Here is a 25,724-nt window from a genome sequence, read left to right as displayed (position 1 = left end):
TTTAATGGTTCCTCTAATGTTTCAATAGTTCTACCTGAACCTTCAGTAGTATTTTCAGAAATAAACAAAAGCATTAAGTTCTTTCTTTTTTCTACCCATTTTCTGTTCATCATTTGCGCCGAACAGTATGCTGATAACACAGTTCCAACAAAAGCTTTGTAGTACTCTGTGATTTTTATCTTTATTTCTTGAGAAAGCCCGGTATCGAGGTTGTTATTTAGAACTTTATTGTATTCTTTTAATGTTGCTTTAATATTTTTATCCACTTGAGTGATGTATTCTTCTAATTTGGTTCTTTGTTCTTCAAGTTGTGTGTTAAAATGAGAGATATAAGTCACAACCGTGTTCATATTGTGCATTATTTTGTCACTTATGAGATCAAGTTGTGTGTACCTGTCGGAAATCTGTTTTAAATTTTTTTTCATTTTTGATTCATATGCTTTGCTTTGCCGAACCGCATCTGAACTGATATCGTTATCTTGGTTGAGAATTGTAATAAGTGTGCTGAGAAATTTTTCACTAAGTTTTATGAACGTACTGCATTCTTCGATAATATTTTCAGACATACTAAAATTTTTAATTGGATCTTCTGTACTTTTTTCAAGAACTAAAGAGTTTATTTTATCTTCAACTAATACTTCGTTTCTTATATCGCTCGATATCATCGAGATTCTAATATCGTTCTTTAATTCTTTTTCACTTTGTTCATACGTTGACAAGTTTCTAAGGTTTTTAATTGATTCTTCAATACTTTGTTCCAAACTTGGAGAATATCGATTTTTGCTAGTCAAATCTTCAACACCTGGATCAGATATTATCGAACTTCTTCGTTTAATTAAAGATTCTTCGATACTTTGTTCAGACGTGATAGAGTTTCTATGTTTGCCAATTGACTGAACAATACATTTTTCTGAAGCCATTTTTAAGTTCATAAATTCGCTAATTAGTTTATGAAATTGTTCGTTACAACTCCAAACTCTAAAAAACGTATTAAGAATACTGTTAATATACAATATGTTCTTATCTGTTAGTTCATCTTGTTGAATTAGTTTGCTTGCATCTTCCAAGGCATTTAAAGCATCTGCATTTTTACCAAGTTTGTAAAGGACAATACCTTTATTACAAAAATATAATGGGTTTTCATTTAATTTTAAAGCTTTTGCAAAGTAAAAGAGAGCTTTATGGTATCTTTGATTATCCATATACAATAAACCACGGCTATTGTATAATAACGCTTTATCAATTTTAACGGTATAGTAGTCGTTTTCAACCTTTGAAGCTTGTTTGTATTCTTTCAGAGCATCTTTATACCTTTTAATTTTTCTAAGACAGTCTCCTTTGGCTCTTTTTACATTCATTTTAAAAAGGTCTTCAGGTAATAAATTTTCAAACTTTTCGTAACATTCTAGTGCTTCTTCGTAATCTTCTAACTCGTATAACAAATGACCACGCAAACATAAATATAAAAATTCAAGAATAACTTCTTTGTTGTGCTCAGAAGCGGTTTGTTCAATAATGTTTTTAATGCGATTAACAAAACTGGAATTATTTAAAGGCTTAACCTCACTCTTCATTATTGATAAAATATGTTTTTGGATTTTTTCTAAAACATAAGTTGCTTCATAAATATTATTTTTACTTAGCTCATCTGCTCTTTGAATGAGTGATTTGGCTTTGTTATAAATTTCATACCATTCTTTTTCATTATAGTTTTTTTTTTTAAACTCTTTACAGTCATTAAACAAATTAGCGCTATTTCTGAGATACTGTGCATTGTTATCTATTAAATTGTCACTAGTTTCCTGAAGTTTTGCACCTTCATTCATTAAAAAGTCATTGTCTATCTGAAGTTCTGCATTGTTTTTTATTAAACTGTTGGTATTTTTCTGAAATTCTGCATCCTCATCAATTGAATAGCCGTTATTTCTCTGGATCTCGGTTTTTTTATCTTAAAATAGAAAATATAATTTTTTTTATATAAAATATAAATTTTGTTACTTTTAATAAATGTATGAAAGCATTTCTTTTTACTTTACCATAACCAGTGACGGATCCAGGGAAGGTGGGGAGATGAAAAGTATGCATCTCCTACCCCCCCCCCCTCCTTCCTCCGCCACCACCAGAATCTGAAACCCTAAAATATCTTAGAAATAGAGGGCCTGTTTTTTTTTTTTTTAGGAGACGGAAATGTGATACAAAGTACAAAAATATATAAACATCTCCACCCCCTCCCACCAAAAATTACTGGATCCGTCACTGACCATAACCATTTCTTTGTTTTACTTTATATATTGCAAAAACGAGTATATAACAAAAGTATAATTTAGACATTAAAAATAGATTTTTGTTTAGAAGTTTGATTTATTATAGTTTATTTATTATAGAAGTTTGATTTATTATGAAGTATGATTTATTATGAAGTTTGATTTATTATAGTTTATTTATTATAGAAGTATAATTATTATAATTATATATTAATTTAGTTTTTTGTTTAGAAGTTTGTTTTTTTATTAATTTTTGTTTACCCCAAGTTTTTGCTATTTAATTAAATCCACTCTTATTGAGGGTGTTAAAATCTTTATCGAGTGTTTCATTGATTGTTTAACAAAAATGCATTAAATTGATTTATAGTATTTTTAAAACTTTTTTAAAATTCTAATAAAACTGAAAATGAAAAAATTTATCAAAAAGTTTCTAAATTTTAATCTTAGGTACGATTAACTTTCAAAGGTATGATTAACTTTCAAAGATATGGCTAATTTTATTAAATAATTTTTTAACTGCAAAATTTACTATAAAATATAATTGAAAGTTTAAAGCATAAATTTATTTTTCAAGGACTTCTTTTATTAAAGAAGAAACCTATAAGAATTTATTTGAGCATCTTGGCTCATTTTTTAAAGAAAGTGTTTGGACTAAAGATATCACTGGTATTAACCTACCATATTTAAGGTTATGGTTGCCCTAGGCTCCGTAGCTTTTTATTTGGCTATATCTGGTCAGGAGCAGTCATTTTGAAAAACTTTCTTGCAGAGGACTTTTTTTGACAGCAGTTAATTGTACAAATTATTTTGCAAAATCATTTGCAACATTAGATAGCTACTTTGTCATTAGGACTTTGTAAAAAAAATATGAATGTACTTAGATTAAATTACTACTTCATTCTTTTGAGACTAAGTTGTTGGTAGAAACTTTATGAATTGTATTGTACAAAAATTTATTTAAAAATAAGCAAAAATAGTTTTCTGATGAAATTCGAAAGAATTATTGTAAAGTATCTTGAATGCAGACAAAAAAAAAAAAAAAGAAGATTAAAACTGAAAGTAATTAATACTAAATAATAAAGCTGAATTGCAAATAATATACTAAAGTATATTTTTCATTTACAGATTAGAAACATCCCGAGATTAAAATTTGACGCGCGCCACATGTGGTAGGGGGCTGTTCAAATAATACGTGACAGTCTTAGGGGAGGGGGAAGGGGTATTGGAAAGTGTCTGAAAATATAACATTGGGGGAGGGGGAGGGGGATTTGCTACAGTGTGACGTGATAAATAACTTTTTAAATTAAATTTTTTATCACTGCGTTATTTTTTTAAAATGGCGAACTCCGAGATAATTATATACAATACGAAAATTTTTAAGAAAAGTGCTATGCAACGACAAGTAGCTAGTGTTTATTGTTTAACGGAGTCGTAACAAATAAAAATAAAAAATTTAGATTAGCTTTTTTTTAAGTTACTAGTGGTAATTGCAGACATAAAAAGAAATTTTGATTCTACAAACAAAGAAAAACCAGATAGTGGGCGATTATTAAAAAGCAATTTATGTCACCGTTAAAAATCTAATTTTATTTTTTAACGAATATTTGTATAAATATATAAAAAATTTTTAGTATTAATAGTTGTTTAAAATTTGATCTTTAAACATAAATATTACTCTTGATCGTCATCTGATCTATAAATGTTTTAGTTTTACAATACTTTAATTTTTAATGCTATTGTTATTATTACTTTTAATGTTTTGTGCCACTCTAATGAATTTGTCGAACTACTTTAGTTACGTTATCATTTTTATTATATGTTAAGTTATTTAGTTACTATGATATAAAATTTTAGTACTACTATTAAATAGTAGTACTATTAATAATGTTATTAATAATAATATCTTTACTATATACTTATTTAACGTAATGGTTGTAAGGAAAATTAATTTCTTGTTGTTGATGTTGTTATAGATTAAAAATGTCTAGTGAAAAAGAAAAACTTTACAAATCTATTTATGAAGGATATTTGAAAGCATTTGCAAACAAACCAAAGCAAAAGTCTCAAGAAGAAACAAATAAAATCTGGTCTGAGATTAAAACAAAGAGCAAAACATTATCCGAATTAAATGTATTGTTGAAAAAAATTAAAAGAGCTAAAACAAATTGGACTCCGATATAAAGTTGGTATTTTATCTTACTGGACAAAATTATCGAACCAAGTACCGAACACACCAAAAAAGCGTGCGGTTGAATCTAAAATCACTTTTGATGGTGTGGCTGACGCGACCCCATCAATTACAACAAGTGAAGAGTGTGAAAAAGAAAATTCCAATTTTTCAAAAGTTTTAACAAAACAAGCCTTGAAACAAGATCAGTTAAAAAATGAAATTTTTATTTTACAAAAAGATATTGCATATCTCACTGAAAAAAGAAATTGCAACTTGTTGTCACAAGAAGACTACCAAATACTATAACAAAAGCAAAAACTTCAGGTAGAAAAAAAACCGAGATCTTGTACTTCGTCAAAAAGCCACTGAACGCCAAACAGCAACCAGAATAATAAAAAAAAAGCTATAGAAGCATTAGATCCAGATATTAGAAAAAAGTTGTGTGGAATTAAAAATTCAGTATCAAAAGGTCGACTGCTAGCCTGTGATCAGGACAGTTTAATAAAAGCAATTGTAGATATTGCCATGAAAGGGTCTGCTTCTGATGATAGAAGAAGAACTGAAATGGTTCGTACTGTAAAAAAATTAAATGACTTGGTTGAAGAATTAAAAAATCATGGTTACAATTTCTCGAGATCAGGAGTTTACTTAAGATTACTTCCAAGCAGATCATTGAGCACAGAAGGAAAAAGACATGTTAAAACTGCACATGTCCGGTTAATAAGAGCACAAAATTCTGAGCATAAATATCATGCAGACACATACTCTGGCCCAACATACATAGCAATCAGAAGTGCAAAACATGATTCATCAACAGGACTTAGTCACTTAGAAGACATTAACAGAATAATCCATCTTCCTGCATTTAAAAGCAACTTATTTACTGAAGATGGAGTTAGCAAACCAATCATGATTATAACTGTTGATGGTGGGCCAGATGAAAATCCAAGATATAAAAAAACAATTCATTGTGCCAAGACTTATTTCAAAGAACATTGTCTTGATGCAATTTTTGTGGCCACTAATGCTCCTAGCAGAAGTGCATTTAACAAGGTAGAGAGAAGAATGGCTCCGCTAAGCCATGACCTATCAGGAATTATACTTCCATTTGATTATTTTGGAAACCATCTTAATTTAAGAGGAGAAACAACAGACAAAGTTATGGAGAAGGCAAACTTTGCCAAAGCAGGTAAAGTTCTTGCAAAAATTTGGTCTAGCACAGTCATTGATGGATTTGAAACTAAAGCCGAGTACATAAAACCAAACAGTGAAAAATGTGTACAGTTAAAACATTTTAAAGCAGAGTGGGATGCTAAACATGTCAGAGAAAGTCAATACTTCCTTCAAATTGTAAAATGTAGTGATCAAAAATGCTGTGGTCATCGTCGCAGCTCACTGTTTCATCTTATTCCAACTGGTTTTCTTCCACCACCAATTTCATTGTTCCAAGGAGAAGATGGTCTTGAGTGCAATAATACAAAGAACAACTTTGTATCTCTCTTTTTAAACTTATCACTTTGCAAAACAATTTTGCCCACGACTGTTACAAAAAAGTATCCTAATGGATTGCCATACGACTACTCATGTCCAAGCATTCAAAATTCCTTACCAAAAAAAATTTGTACCAATTGCAGTTTATATTTTGCAACTATCAAATCAATGAAACGACACAAAACAGTTTGCTCAAGTATTGGATATAACTTATTGTATAAAATTCAAAAAGTTAGACCTTAACGCTTAGTTGACTCATGTGTGTCTTTTTAAATTCGAACAAAGAAACAATTGAGTGGTATGATCAAGATGATGTTGATACCTCTGACCTCAATTGGCCTTCAAAAATTATTGAAGAACATGGAACTCCAATACTTGAAGGTCAAAGTCCGGTTTGGGAACAAATTTAGGTTTTAAACAGATATTCATCAATTGTATTTTTTTATAAAAATAAACTATCACAATTAAAATATAAACCTATGAAACTTTTTTTTGTCACGTCACGCAGGGTGGGGGGGGGGGTTCTCCATAATGCCACAAAATGTCACATAGGGGAGGGAGTGTTAGAAAAATGATAAAAAAAGTCACGTATTATTTGAACAGCCACTAGCAACACTCGATTTATAGAACGGCGAATTAGTATAAATATCATAGCCACAAATGGCACACATTTAGACCATCCCAATAATCAAGTTTGGTTATTATTGAACGACACATGTAGCCCAACAAATTTTCTTTTTAGTATTTATTACATTGATAACTTTATATCTTGTTATTAGAGTTTTGTGTTAGAGAAGTACAATGTAGTATTAATTTTTTAGTATTTATTTTTTAAGCGGTGTTTCAAAACATTTTTGAAATAAAACTTTTTATGAAACTACTTTTAAAGCCTTGCAAGCGAATTAACGATATTGCGGAATAAAGGATTTAACGGTTTTTTCTAATATATTTTGAATGTATTTGTTCTATCATTTTTTCAGCTTAACATAAATTAATTTATATTGGAGTTATTTAACTGACTCAACGTGTATTAAATAATATATTTATACAATGAAAATATTATAAGCGGGATAAATCCCGCGTAATTACACTTTTTAAACATAAAATAACTAAAAAGTTTAAAGAACATAAATTAGTGCTTAAAGAATATGTAGTAGCATAACACGTTGTGAGATCATGCAACAGTTTTATTAACGCAAAAATAAAAAAATAAAAAAAAATAAACACAAAGCAGTTTAGGTTGCATAGCTGGAATATGTGACTCAAAATTTATACTTTATGTAATTCTAACGATGCCTAAAGCCTACTAATCAACATTATTAATCAAATTTTGTCAAAAACGTTCATGCAAACCTTTTTGATGTCTTATTGTTATTTATACTTATAAGAAGTCTTCTGTACGTTACGAAAAACACCCCAAATCTATACGATTAGTAGTTACATTGTCATAAAAAATATCTCTAAATTGTCATAAAAAATACCTTCCTAAAGTGAAAAGATATATATTTTTTTAATTTTAGGTGCCCCAAGAAGTCCTAACGGTCTTGTCACAGAGCACCGCGGAAGTGCATTTAACCAGGAAGTTCACGCCTCCTTCCTTGCCGTGACGATTACACGGTACACGATAGGGGAAGACGGGGCAATTGGCGAACGTTTTGAGTTATTGCAAAACTATCATGTCATGAAGAAAAAAAACTTTGTCAGTGTGTTTATGTTATCATAATGATTCATTGCCTACATGAATTTTCAGTTTGCAAGTAGAAAAATTTGAAATGCAAATTAAAATAAAAAGTTCATAAATTTGTAATCTGGTCACATGACCGGAGCAAGATGACTTATTATGCAATTTCTGCCTTCAATTTTAAAGAAAAAATATTAAAGTAATTCAAAAAAAAAGCGTGTCGCAAAAAAATATTCCTAAAAAAGTTACACTCTAAAGTCAAAATCCATTATGAATAAACGAAACTAAGGTATTTTTTTTTAAACGCAAAAAGTAAACTTATGCATTCTTTTATTTGTTTTTTTAATTTGTAAATTTTTATTTTTATTTTTTCACTTTGTCGTCAATGGTGTAATAATTTTTCTCAAACTTTGTCACAGACATTTTGTTTATTGTCAAACTTTGTGACATACATAGGTACACATCTAGGCACAAACTTTGTCATCGACGTACACATCTAAGCGCATGTTTTACCGCAAATACAAATAAAACTTACAAATAAAAATAAGAATCGTGTGTTTTATGAATTTAGAAAAATTAAAGAATAACAGTTGCAGAAGTGATCACTGTTTTTAAAACAAAATCTATAAAAATTTACATAATGAACATTTACAATAAATAAAAGTCAGGGTAAATGATAACTATAAAACTTAGTACCTTATAGTGTATAAAAGTCAGTCTTGTTTTAAATATGCGAATTAAGTTGTTTTACAAAAATTAACCTAACATTTGTCAAACAGCTTGGGGTGAGCAAAATCGGACCGGATAACCGGTTTTGGGTTAGAACTTTAAACTATGGGTGAGCAAAAAGCTCATCCCTAGTTAAAACTATAGTTACCCACCATACTCACCCATAGTTAGCAAAATCATAGTCACCCATAGTTAGCAAAACCGGGCTGGATATTCGGACTGGTTATTGCTAAAATCCGAATTCAAATTTATCAGGATATTCGGTTTTGCTCACCTCTACAAAAAGCTCACTTAACTTAAAAAAAGTATGTTCCCTAAATTAGATAATTATATTAGTGACTAGCATGATGCAAATAATTTGTATTTATTGAATAAGTTAATGAGTTTATTGAATATATTACTTAATTTATTGAATAAACTAATTTTACACACAAAAATTTAATTACGTGCATTTTTATAAATTTTTAATTCTTAATTTTTTTACCGACATTTAAAATAAGGATTTACCTAAAAATATAAAAACTGTGAACAAAATTCTTATGATTAAAAATTATAATTGAGTTAAACACTTAAAAATTTTTCTTATAAAACAATAAATGCTTCAAGACTTAAGCATACCTATGGCGCTCAAAGCTTAATTTTATCTCAATAAAAGTAATGTTGTTAGTCACGTTTATAAACAATATCTAAACTTTTTTTTGACCTTATCTACGATTATGATTAAAATATATATTTAATAACTATTTGATAATTTACTATATCATTAAATTTTATGTTTAATAATTATTTAATAACTAACTAGATTATTAAAAAGTATACTTTTAATAATCTAGTTACTTAGTATATATATAAGTATACTTAATTATTTAATAGTTACCTATATTATTAAAACTATTATTATTGTTATTATTATTATTATTATTATTATTATTTTTATAATTATTATTATTGTAATTATTATTATGCATATTTATTTTAGATTAAACGAAAATAAAATTTTTAAATCAATAAATTAGTTTAAAATAAACAAATTTAGAGGAGTGAGTTTTACCAACTTCAGTTTTTGAGGCAATGTGCCTATCTCGCGTTTATCTCGCGTTGAGTTTTTAACTTCGAACTTGTTATTTTTAAAAGTGTAATAGAGGTTTTCCATAAATTATGTCACACTCAAGGTTAGTGGTTTTGCGACGACTCTCACGGGACCTGTTACTAAAGAGGTATAATATTGTGACTAGGAGAAAGTGAGGTCAAAATAGTTGAAAGTTGCGTGACGTAATTTAAGGACGACCCAATACTCAAATGATTAGTAATCAACAACATGACAGAAGAACAAAATGACTCGAACAATAAATTGCTTTAAGGATGTAATATAACTATTACAAGCATGTAATATTTATATTACATGCTTGGAAAAATTAAAACAATGGCTTCATGTGATGTTTTCTCTTTTATTGTGTACTTTAGTAATGTAATGTTTTTAAAACTGAAACAGATTTGGCACTTAAAATATAAATAGTTGCATTGAAAAGAAATGCAAATAAACTAAAATTTTATAGTTTAGAAAGAAAAACCTCATACAACACCATTAAATGAAAGCTACGAGAAAAATAAAAAAGAAAAAGTTTATGTTTTCTTCGCGTCACGGATATCTTTATACATTATATACGTCAATCACACACAAAAGAGTTTAACTAATTTATATATTTATACATATATACATCATAATTTAGCTTTAGGCCAATTGAACTAAATCCTGTCAATAAAATATTTACAACAAATATAAAAAAACAGTTATACGAACCTTCCAAAACACCTTCAGTTATGCTGTCGCCATTTTGCTCGTTAACATTAATTATTGTAGACATGTTCACTTGCCCAGTATTTGAAAGAAATGATCTTCTTATTTGCAATATTACAAATGACAAACTATAGGAATTCAAAAAATGTACTTATGTAATCCTTCAAATTATTTAGAACTAACCAATCGAATAAAACTCTTTTGAATGTTTAAATTTCAACAATGAACAGATCAAGACTCTTAGGGACGTTAAGAAACTAAAAAAATCCGCTAGCAGTAATCACTTTCGAAGGCTTATGCTGTTTAGCGTATTAATCTCTAAAAGTAATAATTGTTCTCATAATATTTGTAACCAAAAAAACGACCGATGAAATTTAAAGTTAATTATTGCAAAAAACCATTTTGAAACTTTTAACTGAATGCAATAAAAAAGAATTCTTTTTTGTATACTACACAGTATGAATAAGTATTTTCAAAAGATTTTAAAGTTTAGGAAATTGATTCTGAAGCTTCTGAATCAATTATGAAGCTTCTGAAACGATCGTGAAGCTTCTGAAATGACTCTGAAGTTTATGAATTGGTTGCAAAGCTTAAAAAACCTATTCCAAAACGTATAAAATTAATACTTGGGTTTTTTGATTATTCCAATAAGTTGTTTATTTTCGATTTTGTTCCCGCTTTACCACTCCAAAAGCCTAAGCCTCTGTCATATTTATTTGATGTTTAGCTTTATCGTGTTTTTATTATTTGTAATTTTACCTGTATGTTAATAAGCACTACATGAACAAAGTTAATAAATATCTGGATAACTTTTTGAATGGTATCTAATTCCTAGGTAACTATTTGAAGGTAACTAAATCCTGGATAACTATTTGAATGTAACTTACTCTTAGGTTACTATTGCTAGGTAGCTTTGATTTATTTTGAAATAATAAATTAATTAAAGCTCTTCCAAAAAAAAATTGTACAAAAAATAAGTTTATTAAGTCTTACTTATGCTTAAAAAAAATAGTTTTTTATAAAGACTTTTATAAAACTTGGATAATCTACAATAAAAACATGAAACTAAAAAAAAACATTAATGCAGTGCAATAAAATCATCATAATTAAAAAAAAAATTATTAAAATTAAAGTATAAATACTACGTAACCGTTTAAGTCAAGATTCAAATAAAAGAAATTCAAGGATAATATCGTAAAAGATTCAACAAATCCCATAACAACCTGTAAAAAAAAATTTAAAGTACTTGGTGAAAACAAGAATGAGTTTTTTTTTGTCTTTGATATGGCTTTGGCATAAAAAGCTTTTTTTCAACAGTGACGGATCCAGGAATTTTTGGAGTGGGGAGGGGAGAGGATGTTGAAATACTTTTGTATTTTGTACCATATTTGTGGCTCCTAAAAAAAAAGGTCCTTAATTTTGAAGGTATTTTTTGGACTTTCAGATTGTGGTTGGGGGAGGGGATGCCCCTCATACCCCCCTGTAACCATCACTGATTTTTATTTATTTATTTATATTTATATATTCGTCATTATTAATTTAAGTTGGTACAACACTTTACCGTGAAATATATGACTGGAGCAGTAGAAGACAATAGTCTTATCATCTTGCCCCATTTTTGTCGTTGACAAAATGTAACAAAAATATAAATCAAATACAAATATAATAAAATATTTATAATACATATAAATTTTTTTTTTTTTTTTTTTTTTTTTTTTTTAAAATGAACATCATTAAATAACCAAGTAAGTAATATAATAAAATTTCAAGAAAAAGTGAAGATTTAAAATGAAAAAGGAAAAATTTTAAAAATAAGAGATTATTTCATTAATGTTGAGGTCTAGTAGCTGTTGTTTTACAACGCATTTAAAATGTTGGAATGAGTTTATCGTTTTTATTTTGTTTGTTAGAAATGAGTTCCACAATTGGGGTCCTCTGCTGGATATTGAGAATTTAGATTGTCTTAAAGAGGTTTTCGGAATATAGTAGTTCTTGAAAGAGTATTTAGTTTGATATTTGTGATTGATAAGGCTAAAAAAGTTATGGAAGACTTCAGGGACCAGATCATTTTTGAGTTTAAACATGAACTGAAGAATGCAGTAGATATTTTGTTCATAGATATTAAGAACTCTCAGTTCCTTCATTAAATGTTTAGAATTGGCATTTCTATTTGCGTTTGTTAATATACGGCATGCTTGTTTCTGTTTTTTATATATTAAATCTAGCTTTGATTGGTAGGTACTAGCCCAGGCAATATTGCAGTAGTTAATATAGCTATGTATATATGCAAAATAAAAACTTTTAAGGCATGCATTATTTAAAATATATCTGGTTTTATGCATAATTCCAATGTTTTTAGATATTTTGTTTTTTAATATATTAATGTGGTCTTTCCAGCTAATATGCTCATCTAAGAATACCCCGAGGAATTTGACTGAGAACGCTCGATTTAGTCTAACTTTGTCTAATAGTATATCTGGAAGCTTTAATGGTAGTTTGTCTGAATTGTCTGATTTTTAAAACATCTTTGTCCCTGTTGCATAACTAGAAAAAAAGAAATAAAAGAACTAGTTTTTAGTGTCAACTAAAAATGCTAAGAATCTCTAAGTTGTCTTCTACATTTAACGACGATTGCATAAATCCTTTAAAAATTATATTTTAATTCACAACTTGGTGATTACGTAATAAAGATTTGTTGACAATAAATATATATGCGTATTAAAACAAAAAAAAACAAAGGTGATTTAAAAAAATAACTAATCTGATATTCACATAAATTAAAAGCATACTTTTGTAACAATGTAAAAAGAACGCGGTAAATTTGGAGAAGACCAAATGGTCCTATCTTTAAGAAATTTACACTTTCATACATATAAAAACATAATCACAATAGTTTTACTTTAAATCATAACATTATAATAGTATAAACATGTAACATAGCAAATATAAAAATACATATATTGTGTTTTTCTTAAAAATGCTTACACATCTATTGCAATTGCAATGTTTAAAAAATATATTCATATACTTAGAAAAATAAGAAACTTTATAAAAAGTTATCAATGAGTAAATTTAGAAACAAATCTTTACTTTTTTTAATAATTTTTATGTTTTCAATTTAAGTTTTCCAAATCAATTATATTAAATTGAGTAATAAAAGATTATTTCAAGTGCATGCAGTGCCATGGCTTGTTGTTTGAAGGTCCCCTCTCCCCAAAACCTGTCATTAGGCCTAAAAAAAAAGAGTTCCTTAAATTTACGAAAGAGCCCCAAAATTTGCAGGTTCATTCCCCACGATAGGTTATTATAAACTGCTCAAAGCTTAGTTTTGAATGATAGATTTTGCAGGGTAATTTATGCGCATTAGGTATTTGTACTCTGGCTTCTGCTTATAAAGACCATAAAAAATCAAAGGACTCTTTTGCATTCTGATATTATGCATAAGACTTAGAACATTATATTATGCATAAGACTTAGAATATAGCATGTTCATAATCTTCCAGACGAAGCTCACTGTTCTGTTTCTGTTCACTGTATTATCTTTTTAATTGAATCACAATTTGATTGTATATAAATCTTGACAATTATTGAGAACCAATAGAAAGCAAGCTGTTAAGCAGAGCGTAAAATTAAGAATCCAAAGACCAGAGATGGTGTTCAGTATAAGGAAAAACATTGTTTATAACTTTTTGAAAATGTTGTAACATAATTTCGCTGGAAGTGTAAGTACAAAACGTAAACGCTGGAAGTGTAAGTACAAAACGTAGTACAAAACATCAAAAATGTATAGGCAACCTTTGAATTTCTATTCAGTTTTTAGAAATTTCAATTTTTTAGGCTCTTTATGGCGCCTCAAAACGATGCAGTAGAGCAATGAAATTTTAAAAACTCTTTCATGACTATAAAAGGCAACTTTTGGCCGGTATTAGAAATTCCAAATTAAAAGGAATTTTTTTTTGCCCGTTTTTGTTCCACCCTAATGTACACTCCCTGAATGTTGCTCGAAGGCAATGACAAATTGTTTTGAAAGAATTACTCTACCGAAAAAACATAAGTAAAATATTAAAAATCAAAACAACAAAAGTTTTACTTCAATAAAACGGAAATACAAAACAAATTGTTTTATAAAAAGTGACGTTTAATCAAAATAAAAATTGGGCTGTAAAATGATTTTTATAGCCCAGTTTTTAGCGTATTTGGTGTATTTTTTTAAAACACTTCAACATCAAATTAAAGTACTTTCTTTTTATTTTCAGGTCAACAATTTTCTGTGAATCTTAATCAAAATAAAGCTCTCAATCATAATTGGTTCGTAAAAGTTAGGGAAAGAAGGCAGGGGGAGGGGGGGAGGGAGTATGTTGATTATTTTCTCTTTAAATTTAACAGAGTAGATTGATTTGGAAATTTAGAAATTGTCGGTACAGCAGGTAAAAATACTCTTTTAACATTATTATTGGCAAGAGAGAATATAGAAGAATCAAAATATTCAATGCAAATAGTATACCCTCAACTCTTGGAAAAATTTTGAAAAGTTTTTGAAGTCACTAAGCTCTAATAGAGCTCTAATAGAAATATTGTTTTTTTTAAAATACTTTGTTTTCCTTGTTAGTTTAGTCATCATCTCCAATTTTTAGAATAAATTTTGAATGATCTCGCCATTTTAAGTGTTAGTTTCTTTAACACGCTGAGTAATAATTTTGAGGAATAAATTTTTTTTTGTAATTCAAAATTTTTCCTCCATCAAAAGTGGCATGTTTCTACAAGAAAACTATATAAATTCAAGATAAATTTAATTTTTTATGTGAAGAAATCTATAATTTAAATTATGCAAAAAAAAATCTAAATTAAGTTAAAAGGTGTTGTTGAAAATAATTTGCCAACTTTTTTCAAAACGTGACACCCAGATGGGTGTCACGTGAACAAAAAAGGGAGTACTTTGCACCAGGGACGGATCCAGACTCTCTAGTAAGAGGAAGCGAACTTTGCTTTTTTTTTTTGATTCGGCCGATCCCAACAATCTAGTGAGCAAAGACGGAGGCAATTTTTAGTAAAGTAGGGGAAAGATTTTTAGGCTTAATGATTTGTGAAAAAATCTTATTCTATGTAACTATGAAGTTACGTCATGTGTTTTGTTAAAATTTTTTAACCGCCTCTCTAATTTACTTTCGTTTTCACAGAGCATGTTGTGTTAAATTTTTCGGGGCGTAGTGATAACACTGATCTCAAAATATAACTTATATTTTGTTATGTTTTGAGATCAGTGAGTGATAAGGCAAATATTGTTATTCTTTTAGTCCCGGCCAGGTAAATTTTATTTATATAAAACAGCATTGTATTCTTTTTTTAATGACGAAATAAATAAATAATAAAAAAAATATACATAAATTTATGAAATAAAAATCTCTCCAAAATATCATATGAGATGAAGTAGGTTGGGAATAGCGATTGCCCCTCATAGGCTTACCCGTGGATCCGCCCTTACTTTGCGCCAGATAAGAGTATGGTGATAAATAACCTCAAATTATTTTTTTTTTATAGTATAGTGGTTTAAAATTTACAAACAAATACGAATTGTTTTTAAAGATAGTAAAGCATCGCAAGAGAAAGACAGAAGCTCGTTGTTACAAAAATTATTCAAGTGAAACACTGCAACTATGATTGGATTTAAAAAAAAAATGATTTGTAGCAATACGTTGACTCAGTCAACGTATTGCTACAAATCATTTTAATGTACCAACAAAAAGCAAAAAACATTTGATGAGTCCAGGTATTCATAAATTAAAGCCTTTTGAGTGATTTTGGTTTTTCATTGACTCAGAGAAACTTGAGGTTTACAGAGAGTTGTTAGAGCGCATCGACAAAAAAAGAGGCACAATAAATTGTTTTTTTCAAAGTTTTTTTGTTTGTTTTTGTTTTGTGTGGTTATTAAGGTATTCCAAGAAGTCCTTACGGTCTTTTCACAGAGCAACGCGGAAGAGCATTTAACTAGGAAGTTTACACCTCCTACCTTATTAATATTGCTTATTGGAGAGCCGGCGTTGAGCCTCGGACATTTTGGTTCTGTGCCAGAAATTATAGCGCCACGGCTGCAAAACTACTAAATCAAGTTGGTTTATTTATTCGCTTTTAGTGGGTCAAAAAACCCACTCCAAAAACCTTTCATCAGGGCTCTAAAGTTTAAAAAAAGTTTTTACTAAGTATTACTACAAAAAAAAAAGTCAAAGCTCTTTAAATTCGAAATTTCAGGGAGCCTTTAAATTTTAAAGGCTCCCTGAAATTGCTTAACCTTACCCACCTCCATTTGGGAGGTATAGGGTAGCCTGTCCACGGCTCTGCTTTAAATTGTCATTTAAGTGTCATCCTAGTCAGGAATTTGATATCGTAATGATATCAAACTATGATATATATGATACCATAACATGAGAAGCTTATAATGTCAAAATGAAATCACGCATTGATTTCATTTTGAACTCAAAACTTGATATCATAATATGAGAAGTTTACGCTAAACTTGTTATCATAATATTTCCGCTATAATTACTTTATTTAATTATGTTTTATTAAAAAAAAATTTTATTATTCTAATTATGTTGTCATAAATAATATTTTATAATTAATTTAAATAATTTTCTATTTATTTAATAAAATTAAATTATATCGTATAAATAATCATTTTGGTGAAATTGATAAATGTCATATTATATATATAAATATTTTTTTTTTTTTTTTTTTTTTTTTTTTCTTTCTCTGTTTTAATATAATATAAGATTTTACAACTTCGTAATATAAAATTTCAATAAATAAAATAAGTAAAACAGATAGGGGCTCAAAGAAGATGAGGATGACAGTACGTTATCGCAATCTTTTCATAGAGCCCCTATAACAAGATTTCAAAAAAATATCGTAATATGTTAATGCGTAATAAAATTTCAATAAAATATCGTAGAAAAACGCGTAATTAGCTAATAAAATTGATAAGCAACCAACAAAAGTAGAAATAAAACAAAAACAGATTTATGAGAAATTATTCAAAGTATGATTAACCAAAAACATTTCTTATATTTTAAAAATTTCTTTTTTTGTTAAAAACTTGAAGGAACTTAACGAATTTACCGTGCCTTTGAATCCTTTTTGAAAAGTATTCCATACTTTTGGACCTCGATATAGAATGCTGTACTCTGAATATTTGTTTATTATCCGAGGCAGTTTATATGTGTTGGACATATTCGCTCTAAGATTATAGTTATCATTTTTTTTATTTTAAACTTGTTATTAAAGCTTATAGGAGAGATATTGTGATTATAACGATACATGAAAATTAAATGCTGGTAGATATTAATTTCAAACACATTCATCATTTTCATATCTTTCATTAAGGGCTTAGCGTGTTCACGCCTATTTTTTGAGTAAATGATTCTGCAGGCATGTTTTTGTAGACTATAAATTTTTTTAATCTTTGCCGCTTGAGTACTTGCCCATGAAATGTTTGCATAGCTGATGAAGCTATGAATTAGCCCAAAGTAGATTAATTTAAGACTATTTTTATTGACGTAGGAGCGAACTCGATACATCAAACCTATTATTTTGGTGATTTTTGACTGGATATATATTATATGTGGAAGCCAGGATAATTTTTCATCAACAATGATTCCTAAGAATTTTATATTGGATTGCTTATTTACTAGTTTATCATTTAGAGATAGGTTAGGCAACTTGAGAGGAAGATTTTCTTCTTGTGTTTTTTTGTGAAATAGTATATACTTTGTTTTCTCAGCGTTAAGTGAGAGTTTGTTTGCCTTAAACCAGTTGTTTACTTTACACAGTTCAATATTCATGTCTGCATATAATTTCTTGATATCATTGTTGGTGAGAAATAAGTTTGTGTCATCTGCAAACATGACCGAGTTTATTTTTAAAGATGCATTACAAAAGTCATTTATATATATTAGAAAAAGAAGTGGACCAAGAATCGATCCTTGCGGGACTCCACATAAGACATTTAATACTCCAGATTGGACATTATTTACATATTGTTTTCTGTTTGTAAGATAGCTTTTAATCCAATAATAACTTTTATTTATTATTCCGTAATGCCTTAATTTATCTAATAGAATGCAATGGTCCACTGTATCGAATGCTTTTGATAAATCAAGAAACACTCCTAAAGTAAATTTATTATTTTCAAAACCATTAGTTATTTGATTTACTATTTCAATGATTGCATGCTCTGTAGAGAGATTTTTTTGAAAGCCAAACTGATTTGGGTAAAAAAAATTGTTTTTAATGAAGTAATCATAGATTTTATTATAAACTACACGTTCGAAGAGTTTTGAAAATACAGAAAGTATTGATATAGGCCTGTAGTTTGTAATGTCAGAATGATCATTACATTTGTATAATGGAATTACTTTTGCCAATTTAAGTACATCCGGAAATATCCCAGAATTTAATGAGAGCTTAAGTATATGAAACAGGGGTCTATTAAGACTGTGTTTGTTTGCAATAACTATATCACTAGATATCTCATCAAATCCTGGAGCCTTTTTTTTTTTTAAGGAGGCAAAGGCTGCCTCTAATTCTTCATAGCCTAATTCATAATCAAGCATGGTAACGTTATTCGTGTTTTTAAGATAGGTTTTAAATGATACAGATGTTGGTACAATTTTATTTACAAGATTTGGACCAATATTTGTAAAATATTTATTGAATTCTTCTGAAATTAGTTTTTGACAAAATATATCGTTATTTTCAATAACAATTCGTTTAGGAAGAGAAGGTGAATTTAGTTTTTCTCTTCCCATTATGAGATTAATGATGGACCATGTTTTTTTGCTATCAAATTTGCATTTGTTAATTTGATTACTGTAATATTTTTTTTTTGCATTTTTAATGAGATCTTGGTAAAAAAATTTATAATTTTTGTAATTTTTTTCATTATCATTGTTTCTATTTTTCAAAAATTTATTGTAAAGTTTTTGCTTTTTTTTTGAGCACTTTAATAACGATTTATCCATCCACGGATTAGCAATTGCTTTTGACTTAATTGTTATTATCTCTTTTGGACAGGTTTCATTAAAGTACTCCAAAAATGTACTTAAAAAGGCATTGTAAGCTTCATTAGTATCTTTACATTTATATACGTTGTTCCATGTTTCTTGTTTTAGTCTACTTGTTAATTTATTAGTGTTACTCAATTTTAAATTTCGTTTTTTTAAATGTATAATTTTTGAATGACAATCAGACATAGATTTAAAGTTTTTTATTTTTATGAATATCGGGAAATGATCGCTAATATCTGTCAAAAATATACCGGTTTCAAATGTCGTTTCTAAATAATTATTGATAAAAATATTGTCTATTGCTGTTGCAGAGGTTTTTGTTACTCGCGTTGGTTTATTAATAGTTGACAAGACATTAAATTTAAAAAGCATATCAAAAAAAGATTTTATTTTTGGAAATTTTGTGTTAGAAAGAGCATCAAGATTTATGTCACCAGTTATATATAATGTCTTATTTTCTTTATTTATTTTCATAATCGTATTTTTGATAAAAGTTTCGAAATTTTTTATTTTTCCACTCGGTGGACGATAAACACATCCAACTAAAATGTTTCGGTATTTTTTATTAATAATTTCAATGAAAAGGCTTTCATAATTATCATTTGAAAAGCATAGTATATTTTTTATCTTGAAAGCATATTTTTCTAAGACATAAATTCCTAATCCTCCTCCTTTTTTCCCATTTCCTCTTGATTGACTTATTAGTTTATAAAATGGTAATATATAATTAGAATTTAATTCAAGAGAACTTTCTGTATCATGCCAAGTCTCTGAAATAGATATGATGTCGAACGTGTAGTTTAAAATATTTAAAAATTCTTTAAGTTTATCAAAATTTTGCTGCATGCTTCTAATGTTTATGTGTAATACAGAAAATGAGCCATCATCTGCTATTACTTTAAATTCAAAAGGATCAATATACGGTGTGTTAATTAAGTTCCTTTGAGTTTCTTGAAAAATATTTATATTTTCTTCTGATAGGTTATTTATAAAGTTGTCCTCAAAAAAGTCTAAATTTAAATTGTGAAAATCTAATTTCTGTGGAAAAAGCGCTGCCATTTTTTAAAAATGTATAATTTAAAAATATTTAATATAATTAAAAACGAAAATACTCAAAACGCTTACTCGTTTACGCATGTCGGAATAACATCTGTGTTGCGGGTGTTTTCTCGAAATTCGTGAACAATCAGTTTGTTGTAAACAACTTTTGCAAAATAGCCATTATAGCCAAATATAAAATATAAATTCTATATTCTATATTCAATATTACATAACGCTTAGAAAAAGTCAATATAATTATTAAAAGTTTTATTTGAAAAAATAATAGATAGCAAATATTCAGGTAAAGCCATAACAAAAAGAAATATAGAAAATGTCACAAATTTTTAGATTGGTCTTTAATATATATTCAGAGAGATAGAGATATGGGCTCGGCTATAGCATCGCTTTAACTTAACAATTGGGTTTTTGACAGATATACAGACTTGATTTAAAAGTCACTTTTTGAATGTTGCATTCTACTTCTTTTCCATATAAAATTTAGATTTATTTATCTGAAAGCAATGGCGCGAGCTGAAAATAATAAACAAAAATATTAGCCACCAAAAAAAAAAGAGTAAATTATTGCCTAAATATTAACAAAATAAAAATGATTTTTACCTTTTCAACAAATTTGTCTTATACTAAGTTATAAAATTTTTTTCTTCTAATAATTGCCATCACACAAGCTTCATTGCTTTGCAATTCAAATTGCAATAATAAACCTAGAAAACCAAGGGAAAAAAATGACATTGACATAATATCTCAGACTTTTACAAAAACATTTAGGAATGTTGCAAAACTAGTTCAGTTTGCATAAATTTAAAATAAAAGTTTAAACAATTCATAAAACTAGGCCAACCTTAGTATTTAAAACACACTAATAAGCAGTCCCCAAAAGTTATTAAAAGATGTTATATAACTTAACTTTGTTCAAGAAATTCAAAAAGTTCTAATGCTCTGTTATTTTAAAATATAAATATACAATTAGTAACAGTAAATAAAGTTTATGGGCACAATGAAGTAAATATAAATAAATTTTGTTCTGAAAATTTATCAGTACCAAGTGGTACTATATAATTGACAGAGCTGCACATTATACAACAACAAAGTTTAACAAATAATGATCATCTTAAACTCTGGAAAAATGAATAGATTCATAACAAAACATTTCATTGTACCACAATATAAATTGTAACACGTTTGCATGAGTATATATTTAATTAACTTAACTGATTAAAAACAATAATAAATTTCTTTTTTTAGTATTGTATATTACTATTTTACCTGACATGAGCCATTGTCATCATTTCATTGAACTTGCTTAAGATTTTATAAAGCATCATACCTTGAAATACACTGCAACAATAACCAAAAAAAAATTTTTAATACTATTTTTTTAATATATACAGTCAGATAAAAATATGTAGAACACTTAAGAAAATTCATATGTATATTATTTTATTCAAAATATTATCAAAAAGGACTATATTATCAAAAAAAGCTATATTATTAACCTCAAATGTATACACACACACAAACAACACAAACACAACAGATGATGAGGGCTCTAAAAGGGTTAACTGTATTCTTATTACATTAGATACTATTTCATTGGAAGATGTATTCAACATTTAACTTAACAAAAATTAAACAAATCAACACTTAAACACAAAAACAACAGTTAACAAAAATTAAACAAAACCAACACTTTAACAACACTTAAACACAAAAACAACAGTTAACAAAAATTTAACAAAATCATCCACTCTTGAGACAACAGCTTTCATTATTTTTTGCATAAACTTTTTTTACAAACTGTTGCTCTTGATAATTTCTTTAAGTCACCGAGTATTCTGAGCTACTACCTGAGAAGGATATTGTATTATTCTTTTTTGTTAACTGATATCATAAGCTAAATGATTTAAACAACGGAAGTTATAAATTAATAGATGATCTAAGTAGAACAAACTGGCATTGTTCTCAAAGCAACAAAGAAGTTGATGAACATAACCTTATTGAGTCAAATAATCTTTTCTGTACAGTATATGAATAGCTACATTTAAACTAACAATTAAAAAATTTATTTTTCTTTGCTTAGTATATGGTTCAAAACCACTTGCCCACAATATAAAAGAAAAGTTCTGAATTCCGAGGCTTTTCACAACTTCATATACTTTAGACTTAGTCTTACAACATGATTAACAATTAAATTCTATATGAATGTATTCTTTTAAGAAACATAAGTAAACAGTTAATAAATTAATTTGCCCAGATGACAATCAAAGAAGAAGCAGCCCTTTTTCCAGATAAAATGTATATTTTTAGTACAAGCAAGGTCCACGCCTTGAACTGCATTGAGAGGGAACTGCTGCACCATATTTACTTTAAGTGACTCCAATACACTTATATCCTTGTAATGATTTTTCTGATTTTTTCCTTTAAATGTTTTAGCAGTGAGTACCAGTGGGCATAAAAATTCATTCAACCATCATAGGTTTTTTCCGCCTTACAATCACATCCATAATGACCATTATAATGATTAAATTAGAGCTTTAGCTAGTGCATCACAAATTACAATATTTTACCTTTTACTTGTTTTTTTGTGTTTACTTTGTAGTACCTTTTCCATTATTATAAATAATGTCATTTGCCATGAGGGGTCTTTCATGAAGTATGTATACAGGTATGGGGGGAGGGAGTTGCCCAAAAACTTATGAATGCATACAAGAGAGAGAGAGGGGGTTATTAAAGACAGCAAGTATGTACGCGGTGTGACAAATTCTCATTCTCTATCTATTTGAAAACTTGAACACTTTTAATTGAAGGTGTAACAGCAAAAACAGCTTTTAATTAATGGCTGAGTAGCAATCAAATATAACTGCTGTAATACTATAACAAATAGAGTACAAAATAACACACTAATTGGTGTGTTGTTTTGCACTCTATTTGTGAGTCTAACACAGCGTAAACTTCTACTACTATTAATACTAATATTTACTTATTTAACATGCTTATATTAATATTTTGAATATGTTATTTACTTATAAATTGTAAATATATGTCAGTGAAAGCAGGTGATGCTGCTTGAGTTTTTGCACAATCAATTACCAAAAATAATGTTATTTAAAATCGTTATCTTAAATACAGATGTCCTTTTTTAAATAAGTACTACAATCAAAGTTGTTTAAAGACTAAAAAATAACTCTAGAATAGTTAGAGTGTTTTCGAATAAGAATAGTTGATGTGGCATATTATTAATAAATTGTGCAATATATTCGTATTAAAAATAAGTAATCAAGAACAAATACTTTACTCGTTAATTTTATTACTTTAAATGCAATTTAGTTTTTAATTATTTTTTAAATTGCAGCTAACGGCAAAACATATTTAAAGTTTCATTTACTTAGTCTTAATATCTTTTTATACTTTTTCGCGTATCCATCAGCCATCTTGAAAGAGATAATCGTTTCTTGTAAGACGATATCCGGCAAAGTAGTAGCAGACTGATTTAGTAGTAAAGTAGTAGACTGATTTAGAAACTGTGACGCAAAAGTATTATAGAACGCCGTTGTAAAACCACGGTCTCGTCTCATTTTATTTTTAATCTGATTTAAAAAAGTTTACAAACCGGAACGTTTTGATTATTCAATAATCTTTACTTACACTAGTAAATCAAAAAAAAATTCTTTTTTTAAATCCATGCTTTATGCAAGCAGAATTCTATTGGGCCTAGAAATTCTTTTTTTGTTATCTTTTGTAGAAGGAAAAATTACTGTTTTTTTTTTTTTTTAAATTTAAAAATTACTGTTTTTACTAAATTTTTGTTTTTTAAATTAATAACTTAAAACTTAAAAAACAATACGTTTTGAATCGCTGCGCTTTAATGTCTTCGAAACTGCAAATAATTTGCAAATCAATGATTTTTGTGACGTAATACGCAATTCATATCAAATAAATAAAATGTTTGGGAAAATACAAATTAAGGTTTTGTTAACTTAATTAACTTTTTTTGGTCAAATTTTTCCATTTCCTTGTATTGTCATCGAAAATGATTAAGCGTGCAAAATTTGAGCAAAATTGGTTGAGAAAAAAGCTTTCAAAAATTGATTTCAAATTTTGTGGCACACAAACATATATATATATATATATATATATATATATATATATATATATATATATATATATATATATATATATATATATATATATATATATATATATATATATATATATATATATATATATATATATATATATATATATATATATATATATATATATATATATATATAGAAAGTAACCTTATATAAAGCATGGGAAAAAAAAAAAAAAAACTAATTGGATTTAGTTATTAGATTTATTAATTAATTGTTTTCGTTTAAAACAATGCAAAGTTGAAAAAAATAAACGATCTTATATTTTTCCAAGTTTTTTGTTTTATTTTAAATACTGTTAAATTTATTTTTAAAATTGTATATATATATATATATATATATATATATATATATATATATATATATATATATATATATATATATATATATATATACAGGGCCGTCATAAGGAGGGGGGCGAGGGGGTGTCTAACCACCGACTATAAAAAACCTGTCGGAAAATATCGGCTATATCTACCTTGTCGGGAAATAAAGACTTTCAATCGGCAAATATTTAAAAACGAGGACCTTTTTTTTTTTAGTCTTTTTCTAATAAAATGTAAATCTAGTCGGCAAAAAGTCATATTTTACCCTCCCCCCCCCCCCCCCCCCCCCATGCCATTGTCTTCGGGACGCCACTGTATACATATATATATATATATATATATATATTATATATATATATATATATATATATATATATATATATATATATATATATATATATATATATATATATATATACAGATACATAAAATTATTAGTAAAAATATCAAATTGAAATATGGCTGCAATAAACAGCTTTGTTTAATGCAGCCATATTTGTGAAACAATGACAAGCCACAAACACAAATATTTGAGAAAAATGACTTTTAAGTTTTATTTAAATCTATAAAATTACATTTTGCAGTAAGATGATTTTATAATTATAGCTCCAATTTTAAGAATTATGCCTTAATATCATTTTGGCTATGGCGTATACTATTTATGATTATAAAAATGATAATAACTCATTTTTAAAAAAGTGTGGCTTGTCATTGTTTCACAATAAGCCCTTCATATATATATGTATATATATAGGGGAACCTGTTGTACCTTTGACCACGTTGTACCTTTGGTCACTCTACTCTGTTGGCTTACTATTATTATTTAAAAAAAACGGGAAGTGTCATTTGAAATAGTAGTCCATGACAACTCTTCTTATCGTTAAACATTATACTTGGGATAGATGGTATTGATCCACAAGCAATTATAAGTTTTGACTCTTAAAAAGTAAATATTTGTGTTAATCTTATTCTGATTTTAAAACTGTGATAAATTGTTGTTTGATTCATCTA

General features: G+C 27.6%; 1 protein-coding gene and 1 long non-coding RNA gene across 2 annotated transcripts in view; both read right to left on the bottom strand.

The window, feature by feature from the left end:
- LOC100198236 (repetitive organellar protein) overlaps positions 1 to 10,451 on the bottom strand; it is a 12,807-nt gene extending 2,356 nt beyond the window's left edge. The window contains exons 1-2 of the mRNA XM_065816371.1: positions 10,137 to 10,451; positions 1 to 1,948 (exon numbers count right to left, since the gene is read on the bottom strand). The exon at positions 1 to 1,948 is cut by the window's left edge and continues 2,356 nt beyond it. Coding sequence (XP_065672443.1) covers positions 1 to 1,948; positions 10,137 to 10,200 — 2,012 coding nt within the window. The 5' untranslated portion in view covers positions 10,201 to 10,451. The remainder of the gene's footprint in view (positions 1,949 to 10,136) is intronic.
- Positions 10,452 to 20,485: 10,034 nt separating this feature from the next.
- On the bottom strand, positions 20,486 to 21,974 carry LOC136090188 (uncharacterized). Its single transcript, XR_010643234.1, has 3 exons — positions 21,518 to 21,974; positions 20,852 to 20,955; positions 20,486 to 20,764 (listed from the first exon to the last, which is right to left on the bottom strand). It is a non-coding gene; the product is annotated as an uncharacterized LOC136090188 (long non-coding RNA).
- Between the last annotated feature and the right edge of the window lie 3,750 nt (positions 21,975 to 25,724).

Source organism: Hydra vulgaris, chromosome 13, assembly GCF_038396675.1.
Source record: "Hydra vulgaris chromosome 13, alternate assembly HydraT2T_AEP".
Lineage (NCBI taxonomy): Eukaryota > Metazoa > Cnidaria > Hydrozoa > Anthoathecata > Hydridae > Hydra > Hydra vulgaris.
Note: the sequence above shows the minus strand (reverse complement) of the source record. Positions and strands in the feature narration are given on the sequence as shown.